The sequence below is a fragment of the Equus caballus genome, chromosome 16 (assembly GCF_041296265.1).
Source record: "Equus caballus isolate H_3958 breed thoroughbred chromosome 16, TB-T2T, whole genome shotgun sequence".
Lineage (NCBI taxonomy): Eukaryota > Metazoa > Chordata > Mammalia > Perissodactyla > Equidae > Equus > Equus caballus.
In genome coordinates, this window is record NC_091699.1 from 18,902,146 (window position 1) to 18,921,637 (window position 19,492).

Consider the following 19,492-nt stretch of genomic DNA (forward strand, 5'->3'; position numbering starts at 1 on the left):
TCCCCAGCGTTGAGATGAAATCTTACAGTATTTCCACTCATGGTCCTGGTCACACACTTGAGGCCCACAGAGATCAAATCCACGTGGAAACCTGTCACCTGCTGGAAGGCAGAAATCATGACCACCCCCCCAGGTCTCTCCCACCTCTGGGTAAACATTCCAGGTTCCTTAAATGTCCTCTGTGATTTGGCTTTGTGTTTTCTGCCCACCTGGGTCACAGCCAGGTCTTCTCTGACCCGCCGAAGCTAATCTTCAGAACCATTCAGGACACTCCAGGATGGTCGGACCATCCGAGAGTACAGCAGGGCCATCCAGACACTATTTCTAATAATGAAACCTATGAAGGCGTTTGCCTTTCTGACGGTAGTTTTGTCACACGGTTGACTCGCTCTGACTCTCAGCTCAAATCCCCGGGTATTTTTGTACCAACTGTTTTTTAATCTATCCCATGAATTCTGCACTTGTGTTTCTTTATATTTGCTGTTTCAAAATGTCATTTTATTAGATTCTGGTCTAATGGGATCAGTGTCCTTAAGTCATTTTTCAAGCAGCAATAGGGTAACTTTTCTCAGAGGTCCTAACTCCTCCTCTGTGAGAAGAGTGTGTTTTATAACTTTTCCGTGTCTTCCTCCTCTGAGTTTCCTTCTTTTACGTGTCAATTCTTCGGCCCCATGTTTGATTCTTCTCTGCTTTCTTAGTGGAGAGGTGGAAAGTGGGGCAGAGGGTTGAGAATGAGTTCACAGTGGAGGAAACCCTTGGGTTGAGTGTTGAAGGATGAATAGGAGTCTGCCAATTGGGGAAAGGAGGTTGGGAGATCAGTGTTGGGTGAAAGGCAAGAGCACAGTGGGGAGAGTTTATCGTGATGGAGGTCAAAGGCAACTCAGAATGAAGGCTGCAGGGGGCCTCCCCCATGGCCCAGTGGTTGGGTTCGCGTGCTCCATGGGTTTCACTGATTCAGATCCTGGGCATGGACATGGCACCACTCATCAGGCCACGTTGAGGCGGCGTCCCGCATGCCACAACTAGAAGGACCCACAACTAAAAAAATATACAACTATATACCAGGGGGATTTGGGGAGAAAAAAGCAGGGAAAAAAAAGATTGGCAACAGTTGTTAGCTCAGATGCCAATTTAAAAAAAAAAAAAAAGAATGAAGGCTGCAAAATAGCGGTCCACAGCTGAATTTGGTTCTCAAGTATAATCTACTTGGCCCTCACTAGGTTAAGAAAAATTAAACCAATATTTAAAATTGTGAGAGTTCGCATAAAGGCAGGATTTTGTTTCTCTTGAAATATCAGAAGCGCTGCCAGTACCAAATCCACGTGGGTTCATACTTGGCGGTAGCGGCCTGGAACCGAGTAGCTGCTGGCCTTTTCTCAGGGCACACTCTCTCCACTGCCCCATGGTCCCTGCTGTTGTCTGGTGAACGACACCTCCTTGGCTCCTTTATTTTGCTTCCCTGGCCCTTTATGCATCTGAGTTTGTGGCCTCATCTTTGAACACTGTCTGCCAGGGGTTCCCAAATTCGAGCATCAGATCCCCGGGGAGGGCTTGTTAACCACGGATTGCCGGGCCCGCTCCACTGCGCATGGAGAGTTTCTGATTCAGTGGGGGGTAGTGAGGGCTCAGGATCTGCACATCTAACAAGTTTGCATGCAGTGCTGATGCTGGTGGTCTGGGAACCACCTGGAGAATGAGTTACCTAGTCCAGTCTCCTTGTTTTCTGGGAGAGGTGACTGAGGCACCCCCTCTGGTAGGCGCAGAGTCTGGCCTCAAATGCACGTTTTCAGCTCCAGGTCCAGTACTGATCCACTGCCCTCTGTGGTGCACCAGCGGGGAGCTTCCCTCTGCCTCCTGCTTGCTGTCCCTGCCCGCCCCTAACCATTTCTGAGACTGGGCATTGAAGCCCATTCCATTTCCAGCCTCAGCTTCCCTAACAATAGCCATCCATTATTCCATGCTCAGATGCCTGCAGAATTTAATTACTTGCCCCGGCCGTGGAGTGAATTTGATTGTTGGAAGCTGCAGTGTTCTGGAGGAAGCAGTAATGAGGAACGACTCTTAGCTGGGAAGAGAGGGCATTTGGGGGGCTTGTGTTTGAAAGCAGCCATTCACTGTGTGGCAATAAGGGCTTGGTCTTCCGTGAGCTTTCTCATTCCCGCCTCGAAGATGTCCGTCGCATTTCATAAATAAATCAGGGCTTTTGTGTACGATAATTGCCTTGCTTTGTAACCAAGATCAAAAGCATCAATGGCCTTGGATTCAAAGCCAAGTTTATTTTTTATTTTTGGGTTGCAGGAGAGAGTGAGGATGTGCATGCTGGAGGGTCCAGCTAGGAGAGAGAGAAAGCAAAGTGGGCAGACAGCCAAGGAATGAGGGGCCTTCAGCCAGTCCCCGCTGTCTCCCAGGGAGATGGAGTCGTGAATGCTCGCTCTGCTGGCAGAGCCTGCTGAGCTGGTCGCCGTCAGGCATTCCCAGCTCATTCAGTAAACATATGTATTAGTGCTATCGCGACAGTAGGTAAACAATAATTATAGATTGCAGACAATAAGCGGATGCTTACTGTGTGCTGGGCTCTGGGCTAAGATTCTATAGACATTTAATTCTTAAAGCCTAAGACGAAGATGCTGTCATCCCCCCACTTTACAGATGAGGAAGCTGATGCTGATAAAGGAGGAGCTGGGGTTTGAATCTAGAAGTTTCTGACTCCAGAGCCCATGCTCAGTGGTACAGGCAGGTGCTAAAGAAGATAGAGAAATGAGTCAGATACAACGCCCTCGGTCAGGGAGCTCACAGTATAGACTGGAAGTGAAGACACACGTGTAGCAGTGAGTCAGACACCGCGGAGAGGGAAGTTCGTTCAGAGGAAGAGGACTTCCAATCCGGGCTGGTGGAGGGGTTCGGGGAAGGTTCCGTGTAGGGGAGGCGGCATGCGAAGTGAGCCTTGGAGGGTTAGCATCTATCCCAGCTTGGGTTCCCCAGAAGCCGGCTCTGAGACAGTGATTACCGTGCAGGGGCTTATTAGCGAGCGCTCTTGGGGTCCCCACCTGCCGGAGGAAAGGGAGTCAGCGAATGGAGACGTTGGGCTGTGGCGCAGTCACAACTAAGGCCTCAGCTCCCTCCAGGGGGCGCTCCGAAGCTGGGGGCAGGCCCGTCCTTGTTCTCAAGAGTCGCTGTGAGGAGGCTGGGCCTTTGTATCTCAAGTTGCCGCCGGGAGGGGGCGTGGCCTCTTTTGGAGAGGGGGTTCCAAAGAGGGCCCACGCCTGAGGGTGTCTGCGGGCGGCGCTGCCCCAGCCGGGCGACTAACTCCCCCATTCCTGAAGGGCATCTGGGGGGGTGCATCTGTGTCCACAGCAGACAGGCAGAGATTTGGGGAAAGTGAGAGAGAGGATTCCAGACCCAAGCAAAGGCCTGCGGGCAGGAAAGTCTGGGTCCTGCATCGTGAACAGGTGGGCTGCTGTGGCAGTCTCGTGCGGTGGTTGGGGTTAGGGACCTTCTCTGGCTCAATCCCTGGTCTGCCATTTTCCGGCCGCATGATTGCAGCCTAATCCCTAAATCCTCTGAGTTTCTTCTTTTTCAAAATGGAGCTAATAGTAACCTCCTTCATAGGGTTGTTGTAAGGATTAAAAAATGATGGTATAAATGCCTACCTGGTGCACGGTAAGCAATCAATAAATATTAGCTATTATTAGGTGATGATTAGGACTTTGAGAAAGAACATAGTGAGAATTAAGATTGGAGATGAGATGAAGGAATATTTTTATTCAGAGCATACAAGTTAAACCAAGGGTCAGAAATAACAAAATATACTCAGGAAGCCACTCAGTGATTAGTTCTAACGGTTGGTGGCCTTTCTTCTTTTATTACTACCTCTTACTTCTTTTTCTTGCCTCATTATATTGGTTAGGACCTCCGTCTGGTACGGTGTGGAGGGAAATAGGAGAGAAGTGGCACTCCTGACTTTTAAAAGGCATGCTTCTAACTTTCCACCATTTAAAACAAAAACTCTTAGCAGATTAGGAATAAATAGGAAGTTTCTTACCCTGATAATGAATATTTACCAAAACCAACAGCAAATATACTTCCTGCTGAAGGGAGTTCAACAAGATAGCTGGTTACAAGATCAACATACAAAAATTAATGATGTTTCCATGTGCTAGCCACATCCAATTAGAAAATGTGATTTTAAAATGCATACGTTAGAAAACAGGATTGATTGAAAATTAATGTCATTAATGCTACAAATTAGCTGCATCCTAGAAGTTTTGATAAATGATGCTTTCATTGTCATTCAGTTATAAATATTTCATAATTTCCATTGCAGTTTCTTCTTTGCCCCATGAATTATTTAGAATTACGTTTATTTTAGTGTCAAATAATTTTTTAAAGCTTTCTACTTGCTTTTAATTTCTAACTTTATTGTACTGTAAAAAAAAATAAGGTCCGTAGGTTATAGCTTTTGGTTTTTGTTGGAGCATTTGCCTTATCAGATATCAAGACTTCCTCTAAAGTGATAGTCAGTACAACGAGTGGTACTAGAGCAGTGTAGGTAGACTCGCCAACTGGACAGTACAGAGCCCAGAAACACAGCCCTCCACAAATGGGGACACAGCATATGGCCGTGGTGCATTACAGATCAGGGGGAAAGGATAGACTGTTTAGTGATTGGGACTGATTCCATTGGTTGTTTGTCCTTATTATTTTTAGGAACTGATTTCATACAAACACACACATATATTTTTTCATATGGAAAAAAATAAGACCACCACCTTAGTTCACAAAAATATATTCTAGCTGGATTGATTAAAGTGCTAAAAGTAAAAAGCAAAACTTTAAAATTTTTGGAAGAAAATGTAGGAGATTATATTTAAAACTTTGGGGGTAGGAAGAGAAACATAAAAAAGAATGTTCCTTCTGCTTGAAGAAAAGATAAAAAAGCACAAATACCATAAAGGGAAATATTGATAAATCCCATTATATAAAAATTTTAAAAATCTTCCTACAACAACAACAAATAAGTAAAGGGAAAAATACAGACGAGACCAGGAGAAGATATTTGGCATGAATTAATAAAAGGTTAATACCCAGAATATAAAATCAGCTCCTACAAATTAATAAGAAAAGGGCAAACAACCCAATAGAAACAGGCGTAAAAGGTATAAATGAGTAAGTCACAGAAAATGAAATTTAAATGGTTAAAAACATAGCTTTGTAGTATATTTTGAAATCAGGGAGTGTGATACCTCCAGCTTCATTCTTTTTTCCCAGGATTCCTTTGGCTATTCGGGGTCTTTTGTTGTTCCATGTAAATTTTAGGATTCTGTGTTCTATTTCTGTGAAGAATGTTGTTGGAACTTTGATAGGGATTGCATTGAATCTGTAGATTGCCTTAGGAAATATGGACATTTTAACTATGTTAATTCTTCCAACCCAAGAGCATGGAATATTTTTCCATTTCTTTGTGTCTTCTTCAATTCTTTCAACAATGTTTTATAGTTTTCGGTGTACAGATCTTTCACCTCTTTGGTTAAGTTTATTCCTGGGTATTTTATTCTTTTTGTTGCAATTGTAAATGGGATTGTATTCTTAATTTCTCTTTCTGCTACTTCAGTGTTAGTGTATCGAAATGCAACTGATTTTTGTATATTTACTTTGTATCCTGCAACTTTCCTGTGTTTATTTATTATTTCTAATAGTTTTTTGGTGGATTCTTTAGGGTTTTCTATATATAAAATCATGTCATCTGCAAAAAGTGACACTTTCACTTCTTCCTTTCCAATTTGGATTCCTTTTATTTCTTTCTCTTGCCTGATTGCTCTGGCTAGGACTGCCAAAACTATGTTTAAATAAGAGTGGTGAAAGTGGGCATCCTTGTCTGGTTCCTGTTCTTAGAAGGAGAGCTTTCAGTTTTTCTCCATTGAGTATGGTGTTAGCTGTTGGTTTGTCATATATGGCCTTTATTATGTTAAGGTACTTTCCTTCTATACCCATTTTATTCATAGTTTTTATCTTAAATGGATGCTCTATCTTGTGGAATGCTTTCTCTCCCACTATTGAGGTGATCATGTGATTTTTATTCTTCATTTTGTTAATGTGGTATATCACGTTGATTGATTTGCAGGTGTTGAACCATCCCTGCATCCCTGGGATAAATCCCCCTTGATCATGGTGTAAAAATGTAAGAAAAGATGGTCATACTTACTGGTAATCTGGAGAAGATAAAATAAAATGCGACACGATTTGACACCCATTAGATTGGTGAAAACAATCTTAAGTGCTGGGAAGAACGTGGAGCAGCAGGAGCTCTCATCTCCTCCTAGTACACGTGTAAATTGGTCCAGCCCCTGGAGAACCATTGGGCAGTATCTAGCAACAGTGAAGGAAGAGGTACATACCCATGGCCCAGCAATTCCACTTCTAAGTATAACCTAAAGATACTCTCTAGTGTATCTGCACACACACAAAACCTTGCACTAGGATGTTTACTGCACTAGTGTTTGTAGTAAAGAAACAAAGAGAAATCACCTAAATGTCCATCATGAAGGGAATGGTCAGATAAGCTATGGATAGCCATGCATTGGAATATTGTGCCATCATTAAGATGAAGGGACTAGATCTACACGTATCAATGTGCATAAAACTTGAAAACGCCACGTTGGGTGAAAAAAGCAAGGTACGCTATGATATTTTTGTACGATTTAAAACACAAGGTAATAGTTCAGACTGTTTATATTGTTAGATACCTGTCTGAAATAAAGCTATACAAAGGTGAATTGTGTGAGAATACACACCAGCTTCAGAACAGTAACTGAGGAATGAGGGGGGAAGGAAGAAGACAAAGAACACTTCAGTAGTTCCCATAACATTTTGCTTCCTAAGAATAATTTTGAAGCAAAAATGGCAAAATCTTAATGGTTATCTAATTTGAGTGGCATGTTCATGGGTGTTATTGTTCTCTACTCTTCTGTGTGTTTTAAATATTGAAACACTGAAATTAAGGGGGGGAAAAGGAAAGGCAGGTTGGAGACAGATCAAGGAGGACCTTAGGTGCCAGAATGAGAAGCTGGGCTTTATTTTCTAGAAAGGAAGGAAGGGTTGGATGGATGAGTGGATAGATGGATGGGAAGGTTCATGGGTAGATGGGTGGATGGATGAGTGCGTGGCTGGCTGGCTGGCTGGGTAGATGGATGGATGGGTGGATGAATAGATGGGTAGACAGGTGGTGGATAGGTGGGTAGATACATGAGTACAGATGTTATTGAAATGCCAACACAATCCTCCTTACATCCTGTTGACAAGCAATGCAAATGAAATAGAAGATCAGATTATAAAATGACAGGGAGGTTAAAGAGATGTCTTAGATCAGTGATTCAGCAGTAATAAGTGATCAATAATGTTTTGAATCCAACAAATAAGCCTGACAACATCCATATTCACCTTGAAGATAATGTAGAGGGAGAAAACAGCTCAAAACTGAGTGGCTTCAGGTTTTCCTAGATGTTGGTTTCTCAGGAAGGCAGCTTTGTCATGCTCCCCAGGACACAGACTCTCACCCCTCCCCCTGCAAACGTTTCTCTCATCTGTGAGTAAGAGATGCACGGGGGAAAAAAAAAAAGTAGGCCAACATCAGAGACGTAGTCAAGAAAGATTACTCCTGAGTATGCTCTGCTTCCGCAGAGACTCAGCCCAGCGTTCCATACCATCTCCTGCCTTGGCCTGGAGGCCGGAGAGAGGGGCCAGGACTGATCACAGATAACAGGAGAGTCTGCAAAATGGCACTGGGCACTGTGTGTTAACTGATATTGATGATGATCAAAAGCAAAGCCTTGTGAATGTCAGCATGCTTTTTATACTAAGGCAGAGGAGTATCCATGTTTTATAATTATTTTGGAATGTTTGGGAAAAATATTCTAAAGGCATGTAGAGTGCTAGCTCTCCCAATGGAGGCAGCAGAGTGGAATGGCTGAGAGAGTCACATGGACCAGCTCTGTGATCTCAGGTAAATTACTCACCTTCCCTGAGCCTCTGTGTCCGAATCTTTAAAGTGGGGTTAATGATGGTGCCTCCCATAAAGGGCTGATATTAGGTTTAAATGAGGTGTTGTCTGTAAAGCACTTATCATTGGGCCTGGCACATGCTAAGAGATCAAGAAACGATAGCTGTTATTGTTGTTATTATCCATAATGATAAGCATTATTAGTAATAACAGTACTAAGCATTATTATTAACAATAATATTTAGTGTTATTAGTAGAGATTCAGAAACTCCTAGGCTGACATATCAGGTCACTTATTCGTAGCCATTCCAAGGTATCTCGTACTTCCTCAGACCTGTTATTTTAAGCATTTCTGAAAATGAAGGCTTTTAGCTCACACAGGGTCCCAGAGAGATGCTGGGAGTAATTACAGGGGAAAGAGGCTGACTCTTATGGCCTCAGCACCTTGCCGGGCTCGTGGGTAGGCATCAGTGGGGCCCACCACTGCCCAGAGCATCTGATGAGTGCTTCCAGAGCCTGTCTGTCTCCTTGCAGCCCAATATCCCAGTCCTGGCAACCGGAGGAAGAGTTCAGGGCTCAATTCTGCATTCCAGCTTCTTGCAAAAACAAGTAGATGACAACATTTGGCATTGCAGCAACAGGAGACGTAAATTAGTTTGGGAAGGGGAGGAAAAGAAGGCAGGTGTCCAGGAGTGGGGAAAGGAAGACAGCGGAGGAGAGGAGAAGAATAACAAGCTTCCGGATGGAAGGTGGGGCCGAGTCCAGGCTGAGGATGATGTTTGGTGGCAAGGGGTGGTGACGTGACACAGCGCCAGCAGCCCAGTTATTGGCAAGCTAGGACATGGCCAGGAGAAACAATGAGCCAGTTAGCTGTCCAAGCTGCTGTGTTCAGGGATAAGCTGACCCTGCAGGACAGACTGGAGAAGCCGCATCCTTCTGAGGCACGCCCTTAAAGCCTTTGCTTTGGAAATAAAAACACAATCGCTTTGGGAGATGGCCAGTTCTTGCGTATATCATATAGTTAAATAGGGAACATCTGTGGGTCCCAAGATTTGCTGTTCGATGAGAAAACAAGCCAGAGTCTATAAAAGCAGTGGGATTTGGAACTAAAAGAGAGAAAGGCTTTTGTTTTTATTTAGTTTAGTTTGTTTGTTTCCTGTTGTTTGCTTGGAACCCCAGAACTAGGAAAAGCATGGAATGTCCCCAAAGGTAGCCCGACATGAGGCCATCTAGCCGAGCAAAGAGTGAGAAAAGAGACAGGCCTTGCTGCGCAGCGCCTGACAACATGGGAGAGAGGCCCGAGGCCCCGCACGGATAATCGAGAGTTGAGGAAACTCTGCCTTATGCCCTGCCTTGAACTGTCCTAAGGATTGTTTAGAATGGCCTCCTCTGGAGAGGTGAAGAGGGAGTCTTATCATTAAAACCCAGCATTTTAAGATGGCATTATTTTCTAGACATTTGGGGCGACTTTAGCATTGGAAATGACCCACCTCTGAGCTAGTCTGGGGGGACAGAGACATGCCGTTTACAAATAGAACTTTTCAAATACCACTCATAAAGTCCTAGGACCTTCGGTAATATTTTTGAGGGTTTTCCCTTGAAAGCGTGGTTAACGCTGCCTTGAAAACTAAATCAATCACCCATGGCGAGATTTTTATGGCAAAGAAATTGATTTTACTCAGGAACTGTTGTGTCAAAAAAATTCTTGCCAGCTGGTCCCTTCTTGTCATGAATGTGTATGTGTTTGCAGAAAAATGAGTCTCTTCTCTGGCTTCCTAATGCTTCTGCATATCAGTTAGCTCATGCCCAGGCATTTATGGAGCTCCTTTTGTATGCACGTCTTCCTGATCAGCACTATGGGAAGCCGCAGTCCCAACCTATATGAAGCTTATGCCCTAATTGGTTGGAAATTGGTCCTTTCCCAGGAGCTCTTTGAAAGCTGGTGCATGGCAGAGGGTTTTCAGAAGCTTGTGTCACTCTGTGGTCACTCTGGTATGATGAGACTGACATAAGCACAGATTATATCAGTATTCTTTCACATAAGTGAACACGAAAATGTACTGAATCCGGTAAACTGGAAACGTCCAGAGATAAGTCTTGTTTAGGCATCACTAGATGCAGGATGCCAGTGCTGCTGTCGAGGCCTAGACTCTCCTTGTGGAGGGTAAGACAGCTGCAGGCAGCCCAAGGCTCCTGACGTCCCAGCTTAGCGACCCTAGAGGACAGAGGACCTGAGAAGATGGTTGTTAAAAAGCTCCCAGGGAAGATTCTTATTGGCTCAGCCTGGAATACGTTTCTATCTCTGACCCAATCACTAGAGCCATGGTGCTGGAGCACTCTAGTCAGGCCAGGTCCCATGACCCATGGCTATGCCAACAGGGGTCAGTCCCACCATATCTCATCTCTTGTTATCGGAAGAAAGAGGGAGGGAGAAGGGAGAGGTGGCTGTCAAGGCTGATTTATTTCTAGCAGGGCAGGTGGGCCAAGAAGGTGCAGTCCAAGGAGAATTAGAGCCTGCAAGTGGGGGCAAGGGCCAGGGATGCGGATCCCTACACAGGTGGTGAGAAAGAGCCAGACAGCAGGCCCTCCTTCATACCTTCCCTGAGGGCTGCACTCATTGCTCTTACAGCGTTGCGATGGCTTCTTTCCATCTGTGTGCCTGTGCTGGAGAGGAAGAACATTTCCTCTGCTCTCTAGGTCCTTCTGGCTGAGCTATGAATTAAATTGACATGAGACAGAATAACAGGAGAAAATTAAACCAAGCCTATACCTATACCTGGGAGAGACCCAGGAAAACTGAGTAACTCGCCAAAATGGCAGAGGTTCTCATCTTAAATACCATCTTCAGCTACAAAGGAGGATGTTGGGGGTGGTTTGGGGCTTCAAAGGGGAGGAAGGCAACTCACATGGAAATGGAAAAGCAAATGTTTGGTAGATAGCACTGTGGCAAGAGTGGGCTTAGCAAGGACCCTCCCAGTCTACTGGATGCCCAGAGTTATCTGTGGTGATGGCCTGTCCTGGGAACAGGCCTTTATTTTAAATTTCTTTTAGGCAGTTAGAGAGAAGGTCAAAGTTTCTTTCAGAGTCTTTTGTTCTTGAGAATACTCAAGGTAAGGCAAAGAGACACATTTTGGAGTGGCCAATTCTGATCCCCCACACCTGTACCTCGTGCTAGACCCTGAGGAGCAGACCATAGAAAGTCATTACAGGTGCCAACTTTGGAGTCAGACCAACTAAAAGCTGAATCCTGTCTCTGCCACTTCCTAGCTGTGCAACCTGGGGTAAGTCGCTCAACCCTTCTGAGCCTCCAGCCCTTATCTGTCAAGTGGGCATTATAATAGTACCTACCTTAAAGGTTTAAATTAGATAATGTAAGGCCGGCCCCGTGGCCGAGTGGTTAAGTTCGCCGGCTCCACTGCAGCGGCCCAGGGTTCGGATCCTGGGCGTGGACATGGCACTGCTCGTCAGGCCACATTGAGGCGGCGTCCCACATCCCACAACTAGAAGGACCTGCAACTAAAATATACAACTGTCTACGGGGGAGTTTGGGGAGATGAAGCAGAAAAAAAAAAAAAAAGATTGTCAACCGTTGTTAGCCCAGGTGCCAATCTTTAAAAAAAAAAAAAAATTAGATAATGTAAGGGAGTGACTTTGGACAGTATTCAGCAAATGGAAAGTGCTCCATAAATGCTAGCCACAGTTGGTAAAGCAGGGACCATGTCTCATTCAGCTTTGTGTTGTTGACAAAAATAATCCATACCCAATCTGTAAATGAAAATTGAGCTGAGTTTATTCTGAGCCAGATCTGAGGACTGGCTTAGCCCGGGGCCTTTCTTCCCTAAGGAAGGAAGGGCACCAAAGAAGTGGGGGTGTACAGAGTGGTTATATACCCTCAAAGAGCGTGTAGCACGTATGATTGAAATGTCCCTTTTACAATAGTCACAAGATTGCTCTGTCAGCACAGAAATTGATGGACATAGAAATTGATGGACATAGAAATTGATGGACATAGCAGGTAGTAGGTCTGCTGTCTCAGTGGACATAGCAGGTCTGTTGTCTCAAGCTGGGTGGTCACAGGGTGGGCGCAGCAATCAATTCCTAGCCTAGGGAGAGATGCTTATCCTTAAGGAAATGCCACTATGGGGGAAGTTGCATCTTTATCTTAAGGCCATTTGTTCTTGTCTGTGGGATATAGGAAATGCATAAAGCAGATATACGATGCATGCACAATGGGCCATGTTAGGCCCTTTTTGAAAAACAAGGTCAGGCCTAACTAGGTTTATGCCAAATGGCTTCCTCATAGACTCCAATATCCTATTGCTTGCCATTTGTTTATCAGTGTCTTTAGTGCCTAGTTGAGGCTGGTATCTAGTAGGTATTCAATAAGTGCTTGTGTAAATTGAATCAAAGCTAGGTGAGGAATTGGCCACAGGGGTACAAAAGGAAGTAGTGCAGGCAGGAGGATGGGTTCAGGAGGTGCTAGGAATCCACGCAGGTAGTGGTGTCGGGGTCCTTGGAGGAGCCAGGAGCTTTGGTCTCAGGAACCAGATTCTTCAGCAGCTCTCAAACACTGGGATACGAGAAGGATGCTTGTTGAAAAAGGTTCCATTCAGCAGGTCTGGGATTGCCGTCCTTGATGAGCGCCAGGGGCTTCAGACAACCACCCCCTAAGTGACCCACTGGTTTCTGGGTCATAAACTCACACGCCTCCATGGGCCAGACAGGTGACGTGGACGGGCGGTGCTGGGCACTGTGGCCAGCCGGAGACCACAAAATCCATCCGAAGGGGCTGCCATATTCTAAGTGAGGGTTCAGTGTTGCCAGATCTTCTGGTTTTTCAAGAGAAGCTGGAAAATCAGGACTTGTAAGGGGAATTTCCTGATTTTTAAATCCTGAGAAATGAGTCAGATTTTCTGCAAACACTGAATGGCCAAATAAAACACGTCTGCAGGCCAGAGAAGCGGCCACTTGGAGCCTTTGTCTAGGGCAGTGGTTCTCACCCGGGGCAATTTCGTCCCCTAGGGAACATTTGGCCAAATCTGGAGATAATTTTTGTTGTCACAACTTGGGGTGGAGCGGGGAATGCTGGCTACTGGCATCTAGTGGTCAGAGGCCAGAGATGCTGCTAACCATCCTATAATGCCCAGGATGGCCCCCCCACCTCAAAGAGTTATCTGGCCCTAAGGGGAGTTATCTGGCCTTAGCTATGGGCAGAAGAAAGAGGCAGGGCCAGAGACACCTGCCACCTGGTTTTACAGACTTACTTGGGTCAGAGAGTCAGGGTTCTGCCCTTTCAATCTGAGCAACCACAGTGGCGGCCATGGCTGAGCCCTCCTTGGCCCAGCGTAATCATTTCCACAGTACCCACACTTGCTGTGCATGAAGCGATGACCTCTGCAGGCATGAAAGTCATGCGAGAAATGCGGACAGTGAGTGCTAATACACTGCCACTTGGGTCCCCAAGGGCTGGGTGTGATAGTCTGCTAGAGATTCTCAGGGTTTTGGCCTCCTGATCCTGGTGGAATGTTTGGTTTGGGTTCCTCATTCAGTAGTTTCTGGAACTGTAGTTGAGAATATTTCCCTTCCCAACCATCCCCAACCATAAAAAAAAAGTAAAATGCCTTGGAGTCCTGTGCAGTTCAGTCATTTTTGCTGAGCACTCACGCTGTGGCCAGCCCCGTGCTTGGTGCTGAGGGGAGGATGAGCAGGGCCTCGGGCAGGTTCCATCTGGTGGCTTCCAGCCCCGCCCCATCCAGTCCACTCTCCACACACCAGCGTCTTCATCTCTCTGAAGCACAGTTCTGATCGTCACTCTCTCCTGCTCAAAAACCTTCAGTGGCTCCCCATTCTGCTCTGAAGGAAGCCTGCGTTCCATCAGCCTCTGTGATCTGGACCAAGCTCCATTTTAAGCTTATCTTCCGCTATCCTTTGCTGAGCTTCTCTCTTTGCAAACCAGACTTTTCTCTGTTTCCAGTCTCCATGCCTTTGCTTGGGGTGTGCCCCTTGCCTAGAATGCTGTCTGGCCATTCATGCAGGTGAGATGGCTCTGGCTCTCCCTCCATCCTCTTCATCACTTCGTCCCATATCACTCCATCTTCCACCCTTTTATACTCTTTCTGCCTTGGGGTTATATGTGTTCTTGACCATCAATGCTGCCAAACTGGGAGATTCTTAAGGGAAAAGTTAGTAAAAAATTCAACTTTGTATTCCCTTTTCTGGGCAACTTCCTGGCCTTGTCTCTGGCATCCAGTGGGTGTCGATTCAGCCTGTCCTACTGTCTCCCAAGCTCGTCATCTGTGCCTGGCACGGGGCCAGGTGCTGCCATATGTGTTATCTCTTTTCATCCTCACAGGGACTCCATGACACTCCTGACATCATCCTACTTTTACAGATAAAGAAAGTAAAGCTTAGAGGAACTGTCACTTCATTTATTCATAGAGTCATTCAACAAACGTATTTAACGAGCACCCACTATGTGACAGGCTCTATGGCGTTGCAAGGACGTAAGAGTGGGGAAGCGAGATTTTGCAGATCGGGAAAGCTGGGAAGCAGACTTGAGGTGTCTGAATTTAGCATTCAGCAGAAGGATTAGGGAGCGTTCTTGGGACCCGCACCTTGGGAGGGAAGGGGAGGGAGCAGGGTGGAGTCAAGCCTTACTGGCAGTCTTAGCCAGCCCTGTGGGGAGTTGTAAAGATGGAGGGACCCTTCAGAGCTGTCCGAATTGAGACTGGAAGGGCAGGCCTCTGTGCCCCACACAGACCCGTCTTTGGATGTGGTGTCCGTCTTTGGAAGGGATGTCACCTGTCTTCTGAGGCCATCCCTGAAGGGTGCTCTTGGCTGGGGGCTGTCTGCTGCCAGCCCTGCCAGTGGCTGGGGGATCTGAGCGTCACCACCCCAGAGAAAGCCTCTTTGTGCTCCTGGGGTTTTCATTCAAGTGAGGAACAAAGGATAAATGAATAGACGAGTAAACAAGCAAGATCATTACACTTCCCTTTCCAAGCGCAGAGAAAGACAGAAACAGGTGCTCATTTTGCACATGAGGAAGCTGAGGTACCCAGAAGTTAATAGCTGAAAGCCCCACCTCCAAACCTGGTGTCTGTGCCTCCAAATTCAGCCGTCTCTCCTGTCTAACCAGGCCTGTGCTAGTTGCACAGAGCCTGAAAGTCTAGCTAAAGAGCTGGGTCTTGATCCTGCAGGCATTGGGCAGGGGGGGCTTTGGGGGAACACAATGAAAGACATTTGTAGGAAATTACACTAGCCCCGGCCTGCAGAATCAGAGTCAAAAGTCGGGGACTTTGTTAAGGGGCAGCTTTAGGAGTTTGGGTCCTGCAATGATGACGTGCTTGCTCTGGGACTGGTGGTGGGAAATGGGTCCCTTAGGATGCTTTTGGCTGCAAGTAACAGAAAACTCCAACTCAAAGTGCCTTAACCAACAAAGCCACAGAAGTAGAAGTTCACTGGGAGGCAGGCTCTGGGTTCAGTTCAACCAGTTTCTCAGGAGGTCATGAAGGAGCCAGGTTTCTTGCTCTCCCACCCAAGGCTGCTTCCTCTTCTGGTCCTAAGATGCCTTCTTGTAGCAACTGGGGCTCCATGCTTTTTTGCCAGCACTTGGTAGCCAAACTAAAACCTTCCCCTCAACCATCTAAGTCCTTCTCTTCTGTCTAGTTAAGTCACATACTCACCTCTGGACCAACAACACATACCAGAATCCACCGTCTCAAGTGGGGATGAAGTCAGCTTCCCTGAAGAACTCAGCTGGGTGGATGCACACAGCGCCAAGTTCACGGCTCCATTCGGAAGCAGGACGGGCGAGAAGGAGGCTGGGGAGGGAATCAGCATTGCCTGCTACAGGGAACCAAGGATGGGGCAGTTTGAAGGCAGGACGCAGTGACAGATTGGATTGAGGAGGGGTTAAAACAAGTGTCAAAAATAACTCCAAGATTTCCAATTGCCATGCCTGGGAAGATGTTAGCCCATTGACCAAACTCAAGGCGATGGGGAAGGTTCTGGAGTTTGCTTTTGGATAATTTGAGTCTGACGTGATGAGGGGACATCCAGACCTTACTGTTCTGCAACAGCTGAGGATACACATCTTTGAGCTTTGGCTCAAGCTCGTGCAGGACAGAGCCCAGGAGAGAGGACCGTGGAGATGGTGACGTGGCTGCGGGTCACCGAGAAGTGGCAGCTGAAGTCAGGAGGGTGTGGGGAGCTGGCTGGGCAGGCCTGTGAAGGCAGGGCTGGTGGGAGTTTTGGAGGCAGGACTTTCCCCAGAAGAGCTGCTTCTAGGAATTTATCTGACAGGGGTCCCTGCCCGTGTGCCCAGTGACTGGGGACAAGGATGTTCACCACATCATTGTTTGAAATGTTAAGAGACTAAATGCCCATCACTATGGAGCTGGTTAATTATGATACTTCTGGTATATGGAACCTCAAAGCAGCTGTTAAAAAGGGGGGATGCAGGGCCAGCCCCGTGGCTGAGTGGTTAAGTTCGCGCTCTCTGCTTTGGCGGCCCAGGGTTTTGCCAGGTCGGATCGCGGGTGCGGATCTGGCACCGCTCATCAAGCCATGCTGAAGTGGTGTCCCATATAGCAGAACTAGGAGGACCTGCAACAACTATGTACTGGGGGCTTTGGGGAGAAGAAGGGGGAAAAAATGGGAGGATGCAAGAGCTACGTGGGCTGCAAAGGAAAAACCTCTCAGATATGTTGTTAGGTGGAAAAAAGCAAGGGGCAAAGGTGTGTATAGAATACTCCCATTTGTGTTAAAAAAGAACACGCACCATCCAGATGTATGCTTGTACATCCATAGACTCTTTCTGGAAGGTATCAGAAGAAATGTAAAATAGCAGTTGCCTCTGGGCCGGGTTCTGGGAGCCTGGGCGACTTACTCTTTACTTTTTCCCTTGCTGGCTGTTCGACTTCCTTTAACGATGTTCCTTTAACCCATCAGAAAAGTTAGATCATCAAAGTAAACACATAAGGAACTGGGGTCCTGGGTGTCAGAGATGTTGGTGAGACTGATGACCGAGAGGAGGCCACAGGAGGGTGTCAGAGACTCTGGAGTCAGCTGTGGGGCAAACATCAGGGGGAGGGGCCGCAGGGGAAACTGAGGCACAGACTCACTGCTCACTCCTGAGAACCAGGGAGGACAGAAGGAGGTGGGGGATAGCTGGTTGGTTCCTCCAGCACCACTGCAGATGCACGGGATGCTACAGAAGGCTCCCCGTGAAGTCTGCACAGAAGGTTCTGCTCAGGCTCTGCTGAGCTTTTGGGTTGGGTCCCCTTTCTTTAGCCGCCAGAGCTGGAGGTAGGTCTACGCAGACCTCTGGAATCGCCCTGGAGCTTTTGCTATCTGTTCAGAGATGGCAGGCCGGGGCTCCCTTCAGACAGTGATTCTTGGCAATTCCAGGCCCCAAAGCTTGGAGAAAGGCTGTGGGCTGAGAAGAAGGAGCTGAGGAAGGCATCATGTCTGGTACTGAGCCTTCCTCAGTTATTGCTGAGTCCGGGGGCTCCTGACCCGCGTGGGGGGCAGGACGAAAGCTGGTCTCTGCCTGTCAGCCGCTGGTCATGCTTGAGGCTGAGGGAGCTGAAAGGGAGGGTGGGATGACTAAGCTCTCAGGGTGCAGACATCAGGGCTCCGATTTTCAATACAGAAACTTCACGTGATGGTCCAGACAAACAGGGAGACTATTTACCAAAATAATAATAATAATAATAACACATAAAGTAATGGAGAATCCTAGACTCTTCAGGCTGGGTGGAACCTGGAGATAATTCGTTCCTTGTTTTCTGAATTGCATCCCTCAATATCCTAAACATGTAAGCCACCTTGTGGGTGAGCTTTGAGGTCAGCGACACTGCACACGACAAGCCGCCTTATAAGTCCATGCCCGTGAGGGTGCAAGAGCTGATGAGAAGTCTTGCAGTGAGAAAGCCTGTCTGCCTTTGTTCAGCCAGCTTTTCCCAAAAGCATTTGGTCACAGAAACCTCTGCCTCTTTTTTAGCATAGCGCACAGCAGTGACCCCCAGACCATTTTGGGAAGTGATGCGTTAGTTTAAGCTTTTTATTTTATAGATGTGGGAACTAAGGCTCAAGGCATGTGACCAGTCAGCTCGATCTCCTGCCTCGTGCTCCAGGGGCCGCCTGTGAACCTGTACTGCTCACCATGAATTGAGATGCAAGATCATCATTTCTCAAAATGTGGTCTGTGGAACCCCACTCTCATGAGATGTTCATGAGTACTGACCTAGGGACACATACTCTGGTCAGATCAGCTTAGGACCCACAGAATTAAAGCAAGATGAGCAAGTTGATTGGCTGTGGGGCTTCTCAGAGTCTTTACTCTGGTGATGTCTGTGAATCACCCATGTAGGAAGCTGATGTTAGGGTTCCCCAACTTACATGGCCAGGGGGTTCCCTTTGCAAGGAGCCGCTCTCTGTGAGTGCATTTCATAGACATGAGTTGAGGAATTCAAGTCTAGATCCATGAGGTGTATGTTGATTTCTGCACCCCTTCCCCACCCAGAGTATTCCTGCCCTTTCTGTGTTGAAAGGAAATTGGTCATTGCAACTGGCGACCTTCTCCCCCTCTGACATTTGTTCTTCCATATTCCAGAGCAAGGAGATTGGCCTGCAGATGCATGAGGAGCTCCTGAAGGTCACCAATGAGCTCTACACAGTAAGTCCTGCTCAGACTCTGCTGCTGTTTGGGGTCGGGTCTCCTTCCTCAGTGCCCAGGGTCAGACAAAGGCTCGTCAGAGATCTGGGATGACCCTGGGTGTTTTTGCTGTTTTGTGCCTGAGTGACGAGGTCATCATGATTGGACGGAATGACTTGCACTTACTGCTTCCGATTCTGTCCCTCTGGGAGGCGGGGCCTCGGCATGTTTAGTTTGTATAAGTTCATGAGAGATTCAGATGCCTGCCAGCTGTGGGAATGTGTTAGCTACAAAGCAGAAGACACAAAATCGAGGTCGGGTAGGGGGATGGGAGGGTGGAGTCAGGTGGGACAGGCTGAAGTTGACGCCCGTCCTCACTGACTGTGGGACCCTGGACAGGCATGTAGCTCGTCTGGGTCTTAGTATTCTCATCTGCAAGATGGACCACGTTCTGAGGACTATGTGAAGTCATGGGGGTGAGCATGCCTTGTCATCTCTGAGGAGTAATTTCAGAACATTACAATTTGGCTCAGAACTGATCTTGCTACCTATGTGGAGGCGGGATCTAACCGGACTTGGGAAGGGGGTTAGAATCCAAGAAGGCGAGTGAGTGGGGACACAAGCACACCAGGTTACGAGGCAGGAATTCACTGACTGTGCTTCAGGAGCCTTTGGCTTCCTTGGGGGAAAATGTGGGGAGCCCCAGGGAGCCTGGGGGAGCAGAGCTGGGCAGCCCCAGCAGAGAGAGCTCCAGGCCCTTCACCCCTAAGACAGTCAGAGTAGAGTAAAGCCATTATGTTTGAAATAAGTGGGGGTTCCTAATAGTCCTCATTAAAAGG

General features: G+C 47.1%; 1 protein-coding gene across 8 annotated transcripts in view; it reads left to right on the top strand.

Moving 5' to 3' along the window:
- Positions 1-19,492, top strand: part of SRGAP3 (SLIT-ROBO Rho GTPase activating protein 3) — a 245,774-nt gene that overhangs the window by 135,108 nt on the left and 91,174 nt on the right. For all 8 annotated transcript variants that reach the window (XR_011427199.1, XM_014731442.3, XM_001495686.5 and 5 more), the window contains one exon: positions 18,612-18,674. Coding sequence is in view for 7 of the 8 variants with exons in the window: in XM_014731442.3 (XP_014586928.1) it covers positions 18,612-18,674 (63 nt within the window). In the remaining variant the exon portion in view is untranslated. The remainder of the gene's footprint in view (positions 1-18,611; positions 18,675-19,492) is intronic.